Below are 18,581 nucleotides of genomic sequence, written 5' to 3'. Positions count from 1 at the left end.
AACCCGTTATAGACAGGCGTCACCAGGTCCCTCTCCGAATGCTGCGCGCCCAATCGCTGCCCCGTTAAACGTGAGGTCCCATTCTTCTGACTTTTGCCGCTTTACAGCTTCTCATCGCAATGGACAGAATAAAAACTCATCCCGCCACAGTAGGACATCCGTCAATTCGTAAGTTAACACATTCCCTTGACTCAGGGTGATCTTCCAGTCATACCAAACATCCTTGTTGAGGTCAAAGGACCGGAGGGCTCTTACGGGTGTTGACTATGGTTCGTTAAAGCTGCTGAGTTAGGCTGAGCGTATTTAGTGCGTTGGAATGAAAAGAAGTAGATCGTTGCAGGAAGCAGAGATAGAAAGGAATCTGGAGCGGTTTATGCATTGCGGCTGTTATGGAAAAGTCAACATGGGTAAACATGGTGCCACCCAATGCCGTTCAGTGTCTGGCATGCGCACTACTTTATCAACAAATATGACTCCAAGTGATAGAGTGCTCTTGACCCTCCCTCCCGAGCACTGGTAGCTATCTTTTGGCTCAGTTATTCCATCAAGGGCCGGGCTTCAACTATACCGAAAAAAACACTGGTAGCATGGACACACAGTGAACTTTTTTGGTCTAGCCCAACCTCTAAGCTGTACATCTATGCCCGCATTCCAGTGAAGCATAAAGCGACACTCATAACCCTTATTCCCTCGCAAGTCCACCGACGGATAGACAACGCGGCTAGATGGCTAGGCTTCTCGGTGCAATAGCAACTTGAGTTGTCTGCGAGGATGGTGGGCCTGCCCTAAACCACAGCACTGGCGGAGACTGGCAGAATGGCTAATGAAACCCAAGGCCTTCTGCCCAAGCCTAATTCTGTCACGAACCAAGGCACTAACTAAGTTCGTGAAGCCCAAAGCCCGGATAGACGCTCCGCTTTCGGTTGATCATTACTTGTCCATGTCTCCTCAGGCAGTGTGTCGGCCTTTTCTGGGTCCTCAGCGAACTTCTCCGTCTGTCACACCCAAAATCTCCTCCAATAGCCTAGGACCCTTGCTGGACACCCATTTCTCAATACACCGTTGCAAACGGGCTAGCAGTCTTCTTATTGGTAGTTCTTGACAAATGAAATGTTTCGTAGATGAAGCTATACCGTCGTTAGGGGAGAAGATTGGTCCGGATCGGTTCCCCTTGCACAGTTCCAAGCCATTATGTCTTGATAGGCGATAGCCCGCCTCTAGCTTCGTAGTCACACATAAAGGCTTGCTTTCCTTGAGGTGCTTGAACTAATTACTTGAGGGCACTAGCCTCTTGGCCCCTCTGGTAGCGCAAAAAAGGTAGCAAGTGGCAAAAAGAGTGGACAATGGTGGATTCAAACCACCTCTAATGGACGAACAGGGAATCGAACCCTGGACCACTCCCAGATGCGAGGATCTTTCGGAAGAAACTTGCTAAGGGAGTATTATACCACTAAACCATTCGCCCGGAATGCCTGTGTGTTGCGATGTTGGGCGTCTTGCTCTGAGCACTCATGACCAGGGAGACTGGCGGCTTTTCAAAATACACAGGCAAATTTGTGACAGTTTCTCATACCAAATGAGCTGTTATTAATGATTTCCTTAGTATATTGTTCCAAATTATATTTTATATCTATTAATTTAAGATAAATGTCTGTTCCTTTAAACTTTTCAAATCCATTGAGTAGCAACCACGCGCTTCAATTAAACCAATCCTTTCCCAGCAACTCTGTATTTTCTCAACCAGAATCAGCATAGGTCTCTAGTCAGTGTAAGCACCCGAATTCCCTAATACAATAGCAAGCCAGCGCTCTTCAATCAGTCTTCGAGCGAACTCGGCATCGCCCGCAGGGTCTTTGCATAGGTACAGAGTGCCGTGGATCGCATCATTTCCATTATATCATGGCGTGCCAGCCAGTTTTGTGTTCGTCGAGGCTCCTCACAGAGTCCAAGTTCTTCTCTCCTTGCCAGAGGTCAACCTCAATGGCAGCACCTGTGATTTGGAGATGGCATGACTGAAGCAGGTTCGCTCTTCCAGATGGATCCAGTCTTTCAAACTCTGTCCAGGACAACATCTGGGCTGATGTGTCTGCTAGTGGGTTGATAATATCCACCTTGATCGAATATCCCTCCTTAAGGGCCGTAGTCGACGAGGAAAACCCGTCAACCAACCCGCGCCAGCCCGTCCAGGACCAGCTCGGAAACTCTTAGCGACAAGTTCCAGGTTCCAACAGCGCCCAACAAAGGCCTCTCGTGAACCCTTCCAGCAAACTGTCGTTCTCGACCAGAACCGGGACACCACACATGTGATGGATGGGCGGCTCTCGCTCGGAAAGCCCGTCGAAAATGCCGAGCATAGCGCTGAAGATATCTGAGTCGTATGCGAGTTGACGAGTCGTATATTCAGCAATCAGAGGCCAAATACCCTCATATTTCATGCGAGATGTCTTGATGCCTTTGCGGGGAAACCCCCGCTCCTGGTGCTTCAATAGTCGGCTTGACGGCGACGAGGCGACTACCTTGTGGAAACGGAGAGGAACCTCGACGTCCTCGCGGATGACCATGCCCTGGCACTCGTAGAGGACCTCTTTCTTTGTAAAGACCAGTCGCCTTCGTGACAGGATGCCCTCCTGGAACGTCCACCCCCGCGTCCGCCAGGTCGACTTGCGCACGTCGTAGCATGGATCGGGCGGGATAGCCGTCAGCACATGGCCCTTGACACGAAAGCAGGTTGACGGATCATCGGACGGTCGCTGACCCCGGGCAGTCCGGAGGTTGTGTCATCGCAGGCGGCGGCGACGATGGCCACCTGTGCTTTTTCACACACGGTGTTCATGGCCTGCAGTTGGCTAGAGAAGGCTTTAGGGTCCGATTTGAGTGTGCAGTATCGGTCAACCCAAAGGTACCTATACCCGAGCCGAAGAGTAACGGTAATGGCATCCCGAATGAGGGCGTAGTCGGTCTTATCAGGTCCATCCTTGCACCCCCCCCTCCCCCGACACAGCTCAAGGCGACGAATGAGACGGTCTCTAATGGGGCCACGATGACCAGCTCGGGTGACTTGCAGTCAATGAGGCATTAGTGGGGGATTTGCCGGGAGGTGGGTGTGTTGCATGGCCGGCCGTGATATACCTCGCAGCGGTCGATCCAGCTACGAATCTTGCAGTAGTCGATGGCGTCAGTCCGCAGCCGATTCACCGTGAGGGAATTTTCGCGGTACTCGTCATTGGATCCCGGGAGGCACGACACCAAGAAACACCGTGTCGACCCAGTTAGGCGAGAGGTCGGTCTGCTGGTCGATCTCCAGCCACTTGCGGTTGCTCGAGAAGGCCCGTAGCTCGCAGTCGGCTGCATCCAAATCGTCGTCGAGGACGGGCTTAACAGCTGCCATCAGCCGGCACATGGGACACGACCTCGGCCTCTTGTCCATATTGCCTACTTTGGATACTAAAATTCCCTTGGAGATGCCCAATGGGCACCGCGAAAACAGACGGTCAATGTCGAGAGCATCGCATTGCGCACAAAGTTCCTCCTCGTTGTCCACACCTTGGCAATCCTCCTCCCCTTGAACACTCAGCTTGATGCCCAACACGATGTACCACCTTGAACATACTGCACGGTTGAGAATGGAGTGGCTGCTGCTGTTGTAATCTCTCTTGTCGGGGGGATATCCGTGGAATCGGTACCGGGAAGCAGCAGCTCCCGATCGTGATTCGTCTCCTTTGTCGAGCCTGCAGATAACCTTGCCTCAGCCGCTAGCAGCAGGCCCTTGATCAATTCACTTCCAGCCTCCAATGCCAGTTCGAGCGGTGTGCGGCCCTTCTTGTCCACATGGTCAAGGTCGACCCTACCAGCGCCGTGCTCTAGCAACTTGTCGGCCACTGAAGCGTATGCATCCATCACGGGGCCAATTTTGAGATCGAGGCATTTCTGGCAAACGGGGCTGATTCCAAGACCAATTAATAGGCGCTATCAGTCTCACGCCTTCACCTCGGGCGAAATCAGGCTCTACTATAATAAGAGGGTCAATTATATGCTCGATCGGCAGTACTGGCGTCTCGGTGTGCCCGGCTGAACTGGACACCCGCCTTGAGCTATACCATATCGCATGAAACTTCGAGGCATGTCGACCATTATGCAATTTTATCAGCGGAGTGACACATTGCCAGTTTTATTTGCCCTTCTCACAATGGCCTGCAATGCACTTACCATAACATAGGTAGCTCTATATAACGTGAAATGAACTAGTGCCTTTAGAAACTATTGATTTTAACGGATATGGCAGAGCCACATGCCCAAACAAAACAGTGGGCGAACTATGGGCCGCACGAATTGCTAGTCGCGGCGTTGGGTTAGGGTTAGTAGAGTGCTTACTCCGTCACAAAACTCTTGAATCCCCCCTTAACTAGAACTTCTAGGGAAGCTAATAATAGGTTAAGCTTTCTAAGTTTATAACAAGGTTCCCCAAGACTGACGTAAAATGTGGGATTATAGAAGACCCCTGTCAAAGCAGTGAACTAGGTAGATGACGTACGACTCCTGAGGGGCCAACCGAACGTAAAACCAGCCTCTCAATCGGAGATTTAAGGCCCACAAAGTCACCTGGTTGACATGATGTCATGGCAGACGGTGATCTTTATTTAAGTACCGGTTTGTCAGTTTAGTAACGCGCGTTTCACATAGGGCGCATGGGTATCTTAGGACTGGCAATACGGGAAAGGGGCAAACCCCCCCACATGCCAATCTCGTATTGCAAACCTTCCTTTTATTACGGCAATGCTCGTTATTATGGAGCCGAGACATGCTATTTAAAATGGCGATGGCGGCCGCTGTGTTTCTAGTGCTTCTAGAAGGAATAGACGACATCCCGTTTAGTTCCTAGCCAACGATGCTATTGCACGCCACCCTTCACCTATTGGTGGCCGCTGGGCTCGCCTTAGGTGCCGAGCTCGACTTCGTCAAGCCATCCAACAGCTATATCGTCGAGTACAAGAACGGTATCACCAAGCGAGACAACATCTTCTCCCGCGATACTAGCATCAGAGTTGTCCGAGACTTCCACAGCGACATCTTCTACGGCGCCAACATCGAGGCCAAAAAGCACACGGCCGAGGAACTCCTGGCCCTCCCCGAGGTCGCCAATGTCTGGCCCAACCGCTTCTACGAGCCCATGAGGGTTGTTGCCAGACAGGCGACTGATAACTCGACCGACCTCCCGCCTGGATCTGATCTCAACCCGAATGAGTACGACGTCCACAACGCGACAGGCGTGTGGGCTCTTCACCAGAAGGGCATCAAGGGCAAGGGCGTCAAGATTGCCGTCGTCGACACTGGCGTCGACTACACCCACCCCGACCTGGGAGGCGGCTTCGGTCCCGGGTTCAAGGTCGCCGGTGGCTACGACTTTGCCGGTGATGGGAACTGGCCCAAGGGACCTAGAGAACCCGACGACGACCCGATGGGTCTGCAAGACCATGGCACGCACGTGGCCGGCATCGTGGCCGGCAAGGGCAAGAACTGGTCCGGCGTCGCCCCCGAGGCTACCATCTACGCATACAAGACTTATGCCCGGGACGGCACCGATGAGGCCATCAACATTGACGCCTTCCTCGCAGCATACGAGGCTGGCGTCGACATTATCACAGCCAGCATCGGCCTCGGTGGTGGTTGGTCCGACGGTGCCTGGGAAGAGGTCGCGACACGTCTTGCCAACAAGGGCGTGGTCATCACCGTGTCTGTGGGCAACGGGGGCGACGGCGGGCCTTTTCGCGCCTTGTCCCCCTCTGGTGCCAAGGGCGTCCTTGCTGTTTCCAACATTGACACATACTCGAACCGCGATGAAAACCTGGCCGTCCCCGACTATAGCACCTCGTGGGGACCCCTCTTCGACCTGCAGCTGAAGCCCGACGTTGGCGCCCCAGGGGCATCTATCTACAGCACCGTCTTCAACCACGGTTGGGCTGTGTACAGCGGCACCTCGATGGCGACACCCTATCTCGCCGGAGTCGCGGCTCTCTACATTGGCCAATTCGGCGGCCGAGGCACGCAGAACGGCGCCAAGTTTGCCAAGGTGATGCATAATCGCCTTGTGTCCAATGTCCGCAAGGTGAATCAGTGGAGCTGGAGCGAGCCGACCGCTTCAGTTGCCCAGATCGGAGGCGGCCTGATCAACGCCACAAGCCTCTTCGCGTCAACAACTGACCTGATGTATGAGCCCATGGCCCTTAACGACACTCGCTTTTTCTCTGGCCGCCACAAGATCACCGTCATCAACAACAGCAAAAAGCCTGTCGAGTACTCTCTTACCAAGGAGGACTCGCAGGGCGTCAGCACCCTGGGCAACGGAGAGTACGACACCATTGTCAAGGAGTACAGCTACCTGCAGTGGAACGACTACTCCATCAATGTGACACTTCCCAAAAAGTTCACCCTGCAGCCCGGCAAGAGCAAGGAGGTCACCGTCTCCTTCCAGAACCCCGACAAGTCCGACTGGTATAAACCAAGCATGCCCCTATACGGCGGCAACATCATCGTCTCGGGCTCCAACGGCGACCGTCTTGCCGTCCCCTTCGTCGGCGTCGGCGCTGATCTGAAGGGAGCGTTCAAGAACATGTTCCTTTCCGAGCCGCGTATGCAATCTCTCGATCCACCCGTTCAGCAGGGCGTCAATGGTTCTACTCCCTCCTTCTCCTTCAACCTCACCGCCCAGGATTTCCCCGTCATCTGGGCCGGCATCGGCTGGGGCACGCGTCAGCTCCGCTACGACATCTTCGAAAAGGGATGGACGGAGCGTGCGTGGAAGTGGCCCCTCGTCCCGGGAAAGAACAAGTACGTGGGCTCGGGCACATGGTGGGTTGGGGCGGGACAGGTTCCCAAGTGGTTTGATGACCAGGGCTGGAACCCAGACGAGACGACGGATTATCCCTTGATAAACACTGGTCGAGCAGCGGCCATGCCCGGATACGATAAGCGCGAGTACTGGTGGTTTGGCAAGCTTGCCAACGGCACCAAGATTGCCCGTGGCGATTATGTATTGCGATTTGCCGTCCTTGTGCCCTTTGGCCGGCCGGAGGTGGCGGCCGACTGGGATACCTTGACAGTGCCTTTCAAGGTGACGGGACAGTATAAATCTTTGCAGTAATTAGATGGATGACTTAAATGGAAGCAGTACCTAAAGGCCCATCGGCATAAGATGTTAGTTATTTAATAGATAAAGTCAGTCCTTGAGAATGTCTGGGAGTTATAAAAGGGGTCCTACGTGACTGGCCATCAGACATCTTTAAGTTTTGGTATAGCAATAAATTAAAACATTTCATGAATAAACAATTCTATACGCCCTATCCAGCCCCCAAGACACGCCTCTTATAGTAGCAATTTATCTGTAATCCCAGGTCCCTCGAGCAATCTATACTCTATCCTCTCTGTCCGCCATTTTTCGTTCAGGCTGTCAATGCTAGATAACCCGAGTATCTCTCAGCGCCTGCCCAGCACCAAGTCCATTCACATCCACCTCAATGCCCCCAGCCATGGTTGGCCGCTGAGGCACAGGTACAGAACCGCTAGCCTTGATGCGCAGTTTCTCGTCTTGGGCGGATGCAATCTTGTCCTGTTTCAGACCCATCGAATCAAGAAATCTAATAGTGTCTGTCAATTCTTGCTCCTTTCTGGCTGCGGTCCAGTGAAGCTCTGCAGCCATGATGTCGATGACCCTTGGCAGAACCTGCAGCGCTTTTGAAGCATCAAGGAACGACAGACGGGTCCGGCGGGCGATGACGTCCGCGGCTGTGCAAGCGGCCTCGGAGCGCACGCCATGAGTGATCTCGGCCTCGATGAAGGGGAGATTTGGCAAAAGTCGAGTGTTTAGACGTGGTGAAATGGCGAGTAGTGCCCAGGCTCGGTCGCCGTAGTTGGTGGCAAGGTGGTAGGCAATATCAGCCTCGATGGGGAACACCTCCATCAGTCGCGAGGCAAGCGAAGACCAGTAGCCATGTGCGCCTACTAGGGGTACTTTGCGTGTGCAGCAGACACCGCTAGTCGTGAACCCTGGTAGTCCGGCACCGCTGATATCAGGAAGAGGTATGGCACGCGGTTGGAGGTTGAAAGTCTTGATGGCTTCATCAACCGTGTCTTCAGCCATTTGTCGGTAGGTAGTCCATTTCCCACCTGCGCAGGTGAGAAGACCTGAGGGAGAGACGGTGATGAGATGGCTTCTGACAAGAGATTCGGTGTTTTTGGCTCGTGGGTCGCGGACTAGAGGACGAATTCCTATGTGGTGTAAGTAGATGCTCAAACGTTGAAGACAAATTGTTCACTAACCTGACCAAGCTGCCAGTACGTCATCCCTGGAGAGCACCGATTCTGGCGACAAGAGCTTGCTAACCTCATTGAGAATGAAATCCACATCGTCTTGCTGCGCGACAGGAGCCTTCTCAACGTTGCAAGGGTTGTCCGTCGTTCCAGCCAGAGTGAAGCCTTGCCAAGGAAGAACAAAGATGACACGGCCGTCTGAGGTGGCTGCGTCAAGCATTCCCATTCCATTGGGGCATAGCCTCTTTGGCAGCATGATGTGGACGCCAGATGAGGGAGCGACGATGGGCTCTCGAGAGGGCTCATCCATTTGTTCAATCGCGTCGGTGAAGGGACCAGTCGCATTGATGACGCCCTTGGCATGGACTGTGAAGGCTTGCGATCCGTCAAGGACATCTCGTACCTTGGCACCGCATATTTGACCATTGACGTCTTTCTCAAGACCCGTGACCTCGACATGATTGAGAATGGTGGCTCCATATTGAGAAGCCGTCATTGCCAGAGCGACGTTCATTCTTGAATCGTTGTGTTGGCCATCATAGTACACCAGAGCGCCAACCATATTATCTCGTCGCAATAACGGAAACGCGGCAAGCGCTTTGCTCTTACTCAAGTAATAAGAACTCTCAAGGCCTTGCGAGCCAGCGAGAAGGTCATAAGCCTTGGTACCAGCCCAAAAGTAGGGCGCCTCCCACCAACGTTGCAACGGCAACAAGATTGGCAGCGAACTTGATAGATGCGGCGCAATGTTGAGAAATGTCTTGCGCTCTCTCAAGGCTTCCATGACGAGCTGGAGCTGACCGTAGTCGAGGTTCCAGACTGCCTTTTCGAGATAGCGAACACCGCCATGCACGAGCTTTGTGCTCTTGGAGCTTGTCCCCGAGGAGAAGTCGTCGCGCTCAACGAGTGCGACTTTCAATCCGCGTGTGACGGCATCAAGGGCGATGCCTGTTCCGGTTGCGCCGCCGCCGATGATGAGTAGATCATATTGAGCACTCTTGTCCGGTTCGCTGCTGCGGCGTAGGTCGGCAAGCTGTTCGGCGCGGCTCTTTGGAGCTTGGAAGGTAGGTGGCACGATACGGCCGGCGGAATCGCGCTGGAGAGGAGCAATGGGCTTGTCGATTGAATGTGTCTTGTTTCGAGTCGCGTAGACGATGCTGCCGGCTGCTACGGTAGCTGTTGCAGCAGCGCAGGCGACTAGCAGCGGCCGCTTGACTGTTCGAAGTCGCTGCTGCATGGTGGTTGGCTTGTGCTCTTGACGAGGGGGTGTTCTGAGCTCCTCAAGGGCTCTTGGACAGCTTTGAGCGCGTCGATAGGAATTGGGGTGGCAGGGTAGGTCTTGAGTATGGTGTCAAGTCGATCAACTTAGAGCAAAGAGAAAAGTATGTTTATAACAGACGATAACTTGAGTATGATCGTCGCATTGGAAAAAAAGATTCCATCATTTGCCGGGTGAAAATGGGCCACTCGAGCACCTCTGATATCATACCTGACGCTTTCTTCGGCAAAGAACCGGAGAGGACATGTCGGCCACGCCAAATCACGCTCCAACATTTCTCCTCGTGACTATTTTCTCCCTCAAGTCCCCGTCGAAATGAAACCCCTGCCCCGCCAGAAACTCGCATCTGACAAGTGAGGTCGTCCCGTAAAACCTCCAACATGCAAGTGAGCCAATTCTTGCCGTGTCATGACCAACGCTCAGCCTCATCCGCCATATGCATGTCGGTATTTCAACACCGAGATGCTAAGCTATACAGGGATTAGTGTCATGACCCCTGGCAGATGCATGTCGGGGTTTGGTACCGACCATAATTCACCGAGCACGACCGAAGGATCCGTCTTGCGCCCGCCTCCTCCGGCGGCAAACTTGGCTTCCGTGGTGGCCACGTGCTGATATTCACCGAGGTACAGGAAAATGCTGTTGGCTTGGCTCGATGCGTTCTTCAGGTAAGAGGCGCATGCAGGTTGGTACCATTCGGACTAGGTACGCTTTCTGGAAGGGAGCCGCAAAACCATGCAGCTTCTTACGTATCCACTCCGTTTGGCTGGTGTGGGTCAAATATCCTGCTACGTTGTATCACGGCTCGGCGTCAACTCACCCTGGAGTTGGAGCATTGATGAATCGCGTTATCCAAGTCAAATCTCAGCAGACTTTCTCGCTTGATAGGCTTTAAGCATTGTAATTAGGATGATGTGGTTTGAATATCACTTGATATCGAGGCTAAATTATTGATGCCCAAGATACAGTGGAGGAGAAATACTGGAGCCAAACGTTCTGATAAAAACCATTGATAACCAGCGAGTTGGCCAACTGCTATGCACTCGAAACAATCCCACCAAAGATTTCCTCATCACTAAGTGTTCATCGATTGAGTTGAACATTGCCATCAACTCCAAAGGATATCCACAACGATCTCGCAATGTCTCAGAATGCTGACACTTCCAAGTTCCACCAGCGCTGATCACAAACTCCAGTGGAGAATCGCGAGGTGGGCACCGTGGGGTTGAGGCAAACGTTCTTCAGACGATCAACGCTATCAATTGACGCACTACGTAACTAACTATAATGTTCTCCAAATATGTTTCTCATTGCCGCCATCTGGGTTCTGTCTTTCCCATCTTCTGTTTCGTTTCCTGTTGTTTCCCTTTCACCCATCAAACTTGACTTTTCAAAGACTCTCGAACACCCCGCCCCACCTCGAAAGCGCCCGAGTCCTCAAACATGCCCAACGAGAGAATCCTACACCTGCGAATCCAGAGCGCGGTCATAGGTGTTTGACCAGACTGATCGACGAGGAGTTACGAGCCGCTTGAATCCCATGTAGGGAGTGTTCATTGGGCTAGGGCCAGTGTACATGAAGGTATCATAGAGGAAACCACCAAAAGATGTACCAAGGAACGGTATCACCATTGGAATCTATAATCAAGGTCAGTTGAGTGCGCCATAATCAATCAAAGCTTGACTCACCCAGAAATAGTATCCTCCCGCAGACCAAACTTCAGTTCCGTATCCGAGCATGTACGAAACCAACCGCGGTCCAAAGTCACGAGCCAAGTTGATGGCATAGCCAGTCTCCCAACCCCAGCAAGCACCGATACCAAAGATCAAGAAGAACAAGGCAAGAGGCATCAACGGCCCAGCACCAATGTTGGTGCTGTCTGCCAATGCAAAGATGACAAACTGCAGGATCGTGCTGGCGATGAACTCGGAGAATACCATGCCGGTACGCGTCATGAAGGCAGCGGGATACGTGCAAAAGATGCCCGCCGTCGCGTTCTCGCCTGTGACGGTTCGGATGCCTGGGCCGCCCTCGTACGCGTTGATGGCTGACTTGTAGTTGCCGTAGACGACGGCAGCGGCAGCCATGGCTCCGAGGGTTTGAGCAATGGCATAGATGGGGAGCTTGCGCCAGGGATGGCCTCTGAAGAGACAGTTCGCCCAAGTCACGGCGGGGTTCAGATGGCCTCCTGATTTACCACCGACGTATACTCCAAGCATGACGCCCAATCTAGTCGAGCAAGTTAATCAAAGCACAGGTCGACTATCGCGATTCAAGACTTACCCCCAACCCCAAGAGATGCTCTGATAGTCACCCTTGGTTCCTCTGCTCAGAACAACCTGAGCAACAACGCCGTCGCCAAACAGAATCATGATAAAGGTGCCAAAGAATTCCGAAAAGGCATCCTGGCAGGTCTCCCTGACCCTGCTCCAAAGCAACACCTCCTCCCGCTCACCAACATGAGGCTGCAGCGTCGAATCGCTGGGCAGTTCCTTGAGCGCTTTGGTCTGAACCATCTCGACTTTGGCGGGAGAGCTTGGGCTGTTGATGGATGACTCTGAGATAGAGTCGTGATTGAAGGAGGCGGTCATTGCAAAGATCTTGTTGGAGATAGGATGCGTGTGAATGCCGTCATCACCTCATGGGGATGTGGTTACAATTTATGCTCAGCAAGGACCAGCAAGACTCTTAGCCACCAAGCCGATTAGGTTACAAAACGGTCGAGTGTATCCTCTCCGACTGAGCCATCGTTCGGCTCCGGTGCGAGCGAACACCGCTTCCCTTCCCGAGGCGCACTCCCGGTCCCCTCACCTTCCTATGGTGAGGGTGGCTTACAAGTCTGTTGGTACACTCCTAGTTAGAGAACGGGAAAGTCCAGCTCCGAAGGGGTAGCACTTCCAATCCCTCCCGACACAATCGAACCATGGCTTGTGGACGGGCCCTTCGGTGTTTGCCAGTCAGGTGAGGGTAACCTCTAGATGCGAGCTCGGTAGCCCACACCGAGAGGTATCACCACCCTCCAAGATGGAGATTCGAGACCCCCATCCCCCGCCTCCGCAGGTTCCCCGACGAGCCTCAGCCCCTCCGGAGGTCCGAGGGACTTTGATTAGACAGTATAGCAGACTATGAATATGCAGATAAGCGTTCGCCAAGACCCTTGTCACATTCAAGCTTCTAGAACGGGTTCCCACTTTGTGGGGATATGCACAAGGTCCCGAGGTGTCAAGAAATTTCTCCACGCTGATCCTTCGCTGCTTAAACCCCGATGGCGTCCTCCGATGCTCGTGTCATGGGCCATGTAATTCGGGTTCGCAAAACCCGAGTTTCTGACCTCCATCTCTCAGGTGTAGGGATTATGAGACGTGTTGTTGGTCCGTGTCAAGATGCAACCCCAATCAACCGCGGTGATCCTCGGCCGAAATCTTGATCTCGTGCTCTTTTCTCGACCAAAAAGTAAAACCCCGCAAATTGATCCTTGGGGTAGTCACCTGGGGTTAGGTCTAGGAGGGGTTTCTTCCCCGTGGAGGAGGGGATGGCTTGTGATGGTGTCGCGTTAGAACCTCCAAGCTCAAGCCGAGACAGGAATACTTAAGTGCCTGGTCCATTGCAGTCTGATGACACGTCCTATCGCATCTTATCTCGGTTTAATCATCACATTACAAGCTCGTCCCACCTTTTGTTTCCCAATCCTTTACTACTGATACCTCTTCACTCAAAGCGTCATGCCTCTCATCAATGGAAACTCCAATGGCTCCTTCATTGGAGCCATCGATCAAGGCACAACCAGCTCACGCTTCCTCATCTTCGACACTAGTGGCGAAGTTGTGGCGACGCATCAGCTCGAGTTCAAGCAGATCTATCCTCATCCTGGGTAAGGCGATTCGCATATTGTTTGACCCAGAGGCTAATATTCAAACTTAGATGGCATGAGCATGACCCAGAAGAGCTAGTAAGCTCTGTGGAAAAGTGCATTGATGGAGCTGTCGAGTCCTTTGAGGCTCGAGGCAACTCACGCGACCAGATCAAGGCCGTGGGCATCACAAACCAGAGAGAGACAACCATTGTCTGGGATAGAACGACGGGCAAGGCGCTGCACAATGCCATCGTCTGGACCGATACTCGATCTCAAGAGCTGGTCCGAAGACTGAAGCGTCGTCTCGGGGCCAGTGAATTGCCCTCGAGATGCGGTCTTCCTCTCTCCACATACCCCTCTGTCAGCAAGCTGCTATGGCTGCTCGAGAATGTTCCTGATGTCAAGGATGCGTATGAGCGCGGCGTGCTCGCTTTCGGTACCGTCGACACTTGGCTGACGTACAAGTTGAACGGCGGCACGGAGCGTGACATTTACGTGTCGGATCCTTCGAATGCGTCACGCACCATGTTCATGAACCTCGAGACGCTCAAGTACGACGAGGAAATCATTGACTGGTTCCGTCTTGACCCCGCAAAGATTACCCTGCCAAGGATCGTGCGGTCCTCAGACACCAAGGCTTACGGATCCCTGGCTGGCACATGCTTGAAGGGCACCAAGATCACCGGGTGCCTAGGTGACCAATCTGCTGCCCTCGTCGGCCAAAAGGGTTTCACCCCCGGCCTCGCCAAGAACACATACGGGACTGGCTGCTTTCTGCTCTACAACGTGGGGTCCAAGCCCGTCATGTCTACCCACGGACTTCTGAGCACCGTCGCCTTTGACTTTGGCGAGGGCAACACCATGTACGCGCTCGAGGGCAGTATCGCCGTGGCGGGCTCGAGCGTCAAGTTCCTCGTCGACAACTTTGGCTTCATCCAGTCGTCGTCCAAGCTGAGCGCCCTGGCCGAGACTGTCGAGGACAACGGTGGGTGCACTTTCGTAACGGCCTTTAGCGGCCTGTTTGCGCCGTACTGGATTGACGATGCCCGAGGTACCATCTTTGGCATCACAGCGTACACCCAGCGAGGCCACATCGCTCGCGCCACGCTTGAGGCCACGTGCTTCCAGACGAAGGCCATCCTGGATTCGATGGAGAAGGACAGCGGCCACGCCCTGACGGAGCTGGCCGTGGATGGTGGCATGTGCAACTCGGATCTTATCATGCAGGTACGTACAGCACCAGCTGAACAAGGGGGAGATGAAGACGCTAACAAGGTTTACAGACGCAGTCTGATCTTATTGGTATCCCTGTCAATCGACCAGCCATGCGGGAAACAACGGCTCTTGGCGCCGCCATCGCAGCCGGTTTCGCAGTGGGAATCTGGAAGGACTTTGATGACCTCAAGAATGTCAACACGGAGGGCCGGACCATCTTTGAGCCCCAGATCACTAATGAAGAAGCGGCAGCTCGTTTCGAGACGTGGGAGAAGGCGGTCCAGATGGCCAAGGGGTGGGCGAGCTAAACGAGGCGGTGTCTGTAGCGTTCTTGTCTGTGCTTTCTTTTTCCTTGCGTTTTTTTTTTTTTTTTTTTGTGTCTGTAGCATATGTATCAAGTGAAATACTGCTGCCTGGGCCAAAGCCAAGGGCTGCTAAAACAAGCCCGTTGAATTACCTACTATTAACACTAGTGATGATCGCCTAAGCCATTGCCGTCTGCCACATGCCAATAGAGGCAAAGCGTCCTGGGGCCGGTCACATCCTTCAATGGCGCCAGGGTGAGGGGACAAGAGAAACGAAGCATCTTCCTCCCGGCGAAGCCGTAGCATGAATCAGGACATGAGCTGCGGGTGCTCAGCGTCTCATCTCCACCGGAACTTTATGTAACCTACCAAGCATCGACGTACGTCAGCCGGATTCCAGAAGAAGAAGGCCCCTAGACCTTCTGGGCTGTCATTTGCTACAGGCTCCCTGGTCCGCGCCGACAGGGAGGGGGTAGCACCCTTGGTGTGGCCCCCTCAGCTCGGCAGTAGAAGACAATGGCGACAGTGTCAAATCTCCACGTTTCACCGGGGGGGTCTGGACCTCTCTAACTGGGGCAAACTTGGTCAAAGATTGACGGCTTACCGCCGGTGTTGGTGGACCGAGCCTCGGCCTTATTGTTCGCCAACCGTTCGTTCTCCTCAATATTATCTCTGGATCCAATTCTCCACGTTTCCTGTCAACGAAGATCTCCTGTTCCACCAAAGCAATCCATGCGCATGGTTTATTCTACTGCTTATCGCTCTTCCCCAGATTCTACTCCACGCAACTCAATCGAACTCTGAGGGAATGTGGAGGTCCCAGACCCTCGGGAGAGGGATCGGCACAATCCCCACGAGCGAGCCCTCGACAGCGGCAATTGAGGCCGAGGACCTCAACTCGACCATGAGCAATGACGAGGGATCCAGTGGCGAGGATTCCAGGCTCACCAGCTCCAATGGCCCGACGAGGAAGCGGAGGAGGGAGAGACACCAAAAGATATCGTAGGTTTTTTTCCGACATACAATACCCGATAAAAAATACGAAAAAATCTGAATAGTTTGTGTGTTCAAGGTGTGAGATGTGCAAATCCCGCAAGGTAAAATGCGACCGTGCTGAGCCGGCATGTTCGTGGTGCGCCCGACACAACCGCGCCTGCGTCTACCTTGAGAGACAGAAGCCGGGGGCGGCTCGCAATGGCTTCAGTCTTGAGCTCGAGGCCAAAGTCAATCGCATCGACGCGTTACTGCAGGCCCTGGGACGTCGTGTTGAGGAGCACATTGTGCAGGATCACACGGCGGCTTCACCGAGCCTCGCGTCTTCCACCACGAATAATCTCCAAGGCGAGAGTCAAGATGGTAGTCGACTTACGCCTACAAGTCTCCCGAGAACCTCTTCAATCTCGCAGGCCAGGTCACCGAGTTTGTCCAGTACAACATGGCAACCTGGCATCCAACCTCAGCAGCCACTGGTGATGACCAGTTTGGAGGGCCCTACCCAACCGATCAGTTCTCCAAATGCCTCTGGATTTCGAAAAGACCCTTCCCTTCACTCCTTCATCATTGATCTCCCACCTCACGACGTCGTCTACACCCTCGTGGACCTCTACTTCAAGCACTGCAACACGTGGTGTCCCATCCTTGATCGAAAAACGACGTTTGCTAGCTTCTTCGGGCCGACATTGATGGAGGAAGCCGACAGGATTTTACTCTATGCAATCGTGGCAACGACGCTGAGGTTTCTCAAAGATCCAAGGATGTCATCCGAGATGCGGACATACTACCATGCCGTGGCTAAGCACACGGTGCAGATATACGCCATGGAACATATCAGTGTACCTGCTCTAAGAGCTCTCGTCATAATAACCCTGGACGAACTGGGAACATCAAACGGCCCCCGTGGTTGGAATCTCTTGTCATTACTATCACAAAGCGTGAGACAACTCGGCATATGTGAAGAAAGCACCGTCTTCCTGTCGGCCGAGGCGTCAGAAACTCCGCATACCGGCTCCATGAGAAGAGTTGCAGCTGGAAAGCCCGAGTCCTGGATTGAAGACGAGGGGCGGCGACGGCTTTACTGGATGATATACCTCCTGGACCGTTATGCAACAATAGCCACGCCGACGTTTGACTTTATGCTCGACAGCAAGAAAGTCACACGTTTCCTCCCTTGTTCATACGACTTGTTCTCCAAGAACGTGCCGGTAGAGACGAGGGCTTTTCACCCAAGTGACGATCAGCAGAGAGAATACCTCGTCAACAAACCCGAAAACCTCGGCAGCTTTACCTACCATTGCGAGATTCTCATCATCCTTAGCAAGATTCACGAGTTTCTCAAGACGCCAATTGATGTGTCTTCTACAAAGGACATGGCTGAATGGCGAAACACCTACCAGACGCTTGACCGATCACTGGATGGCTGGCTGCAGAGCTTACCGAGTGAATACAGCAAGATATCTGCTCTGTGTCACTCTGATCCTGCAAGTCGTGTGGCCAACTGGTTCATGTTGCATAGCGCATACGTTACTTCTGCAGTACGGCTTCATTCTTCGGCGGCGTATCCGACCGTCAGGTCTCACATATTCGTACCCTCTCACTACGCAATGCAGAGGTGCTTGTCTGCTGTACAAAGCCTTGGAGACATTACCCGTGACGTCTCTGAAGCAGATGGCTTGAATCTTCTAGGGCCTCCTTTTGCATTTTCGCTCTGGGTGGCTGGTCGATTGCTGCTGGTTCATGCCGCTGCGGTTGGATGCCCAGTTGATCCTCTGATTGACTTCTTTATTGATACGCTTCGCAATGTCGGCCAACACTGGGACGTCGCAAGCAACTACTCCAAAATTCTGAGCCGACTTGTCCAACGGGGAAGACAGGGTGACATGAGCTTCGCCGCCATGAGACGGTACGTCCTTAGAAATCTCCCCTAACAACGGAACTAACATGGCTTCAGGAGCGCGTATGACCTGGTGACACTCACATCTACAGCTCGACACTCGAGCCTAGAGCCGACATCAACCCAAGTCACATCTCTCAGCGAGCTCGACAACATTGATGTCTTTGACTTTTTCAATTATCCCAGAGTTTCCAATCAGAGCACGGCGAACCTGGTCATTCGACCCCAGACCATGAATAATATTCAAGGAGACTCGACGAGAAACGGCATACCTGATCCAGAGGCAGATTGGTTAGCTTATGGGGGGTCGCTTTTCAACTAATCTGGAACACCTGAGCCATATAGAATTCTTTGACAATCACTTGTCCAGTTTTATGTGCTTGTATCATTAAATCTCAGCCAGGTGTTATAGGTATACGATTGGGGTTCTACCAAGAGTAATACAAGATGACTGCACGTTCGAGAAAGCATGATCGTATTCTTTATAGGGTTCCTCACCACTTCCGTATCGATTGCCCTCTGGTTGTTCCTATTTGCCTCCACGGCCTGAATCTCCCTCTCATCAGAACCCCATTCCCGGCATGTACGCCGACACAACCCTGCTCGGTTTGGATGCGCTCTTCAACCGAGGTCTTCTTCTCGACCTTGTAAGCAATACGGCCGATGACAGAGCTGAAGAACTTGTTTTTGAGAGACGTAGTCCGGTTAGTGAATTAAGCCAGACATCTTCAGGC

General features: G+C 53.1%; 5 protein-coding genes across 5 annotated transcripts; 3 read left to right on the top strand and 2 right to left on the bottom strand.

Moving 5' to 3' along the window:
- Positions 1–4,885: 4,885 nt before the first annotated feature.
- Positions 4,886–7,138, top strand: NCS57_00468900 (uncharacterized protein; the record flags this gene model as incomplete). The annotated part of the gene is made up of 1 exon (XM_053054643.1): positions 4,886–7,138. One exon carries the CDS (start codon positions 4,886–4,888, stop codon positions 7,136–7,138), a length of 2,253 nt encoding a protein of 750 aa, XP_052916803.1.
- Positions 7,139–7,450: 312 nt separating this feature from the next.
- NCS57_00468800 (Glycerol-3-phosphate dehydrogenase) lies at positions 7,451–9,541 on the bottom strand (the record flags this gene model as incomplete). The annotated part of the gene is made up of 2 exons (XM_053054642.1): positions 7,451–8,262; positions 8,314–9,541. The coding sequence occupies 2 exons, from the start codon at positions 9,539–9,541 to the stop codon at positions 7,451–7,453; spliced, it is 2,040 nt and encodes a 679-aa protein (XP_052916802.1).
- Positions 9,542–11,044: 1,503 nt separating this feature from the next.
- NCS57_00468700 (uncharacterized protein) lies at positions 11,045–12,175 on the bottom strand (the record flags this gene model as incomplete). Its single annotated transcript, XM_053054641.1, has 3 exons — positions 11,045–11,221; positions 11,273–11,813; positions 11,868–12,175. The coding sequence occupies 3 exons, from the start codon at positions 12,173–12,175 to the stop codon at positions 11,045–11,047; spliced, it is 1,026 nt and encodes a 341-aa protein (XP_052916801.1).
- Positions 12,176–13,306: 1,131 nt separating this feature from the next.
- Positions 13,307–14,960, top strand: NCS57_00468600 (Glycerol kinase; the record flags this gene model as incomplete). Its single annotated transcript, XM_053054640.1, has 3 exons — positions 13,307–13,455; positions 13,506–14,664; positions 14,721–14,960. 3 exons carry the CDS (start codon positions 13,307–13,309, stop codon positions 14,958–14,960), a joined length of 1,548 nt encoding a protein of 515 aa, XP_052916800.1.
- A 721-nt stretch (positions 14,961–15,681) lies between these two features.
- NCS57_00468500 (Zn(2)-C6 fungal-type domain-containing protein) lies at positions 15,682–18,169 on the top strand (the record flags this gene model as incomplete). Its single annotated transcript, XM_053054639.1, has 3 exons — positions 15,682–15,959; positions 16,030–17,856; positions 17,905–18,169. Exons 1-3 carry the CDS (start codon positions 15,766–15,768, stop codon positions 18,167–18,169), a joined length of 2,286 nt encoding a protein of 761 aa, XP_052916799.1. The 5' UTR covers positions 15,682–15,765.
- Between the last annotated feature and the right edge of the window lie 412 nt (positions 18,170–18,581).

The sequence above is a fragment of the Fusarium keratoplasticum genome, chromosome 3 (genome assembly GCF_025433545.1).
Source record: "Fusarium keratoplasticum isolate Fu6.1 chromosome 3, whole genome shotgun sequence".
NCBI classification, from domain to species: Eukaryota; Fungi; Ascomycota; class Sordariomycetes; order Hypocreales; family Nectriaceae; genus Fusarium; species Fusarium keratoplasticum.
The sequence above is the reverse complement of the archived record's forward strand: the minus strand, read 5'-3'. Positions and strand labels throughout refer to the sequence as shown.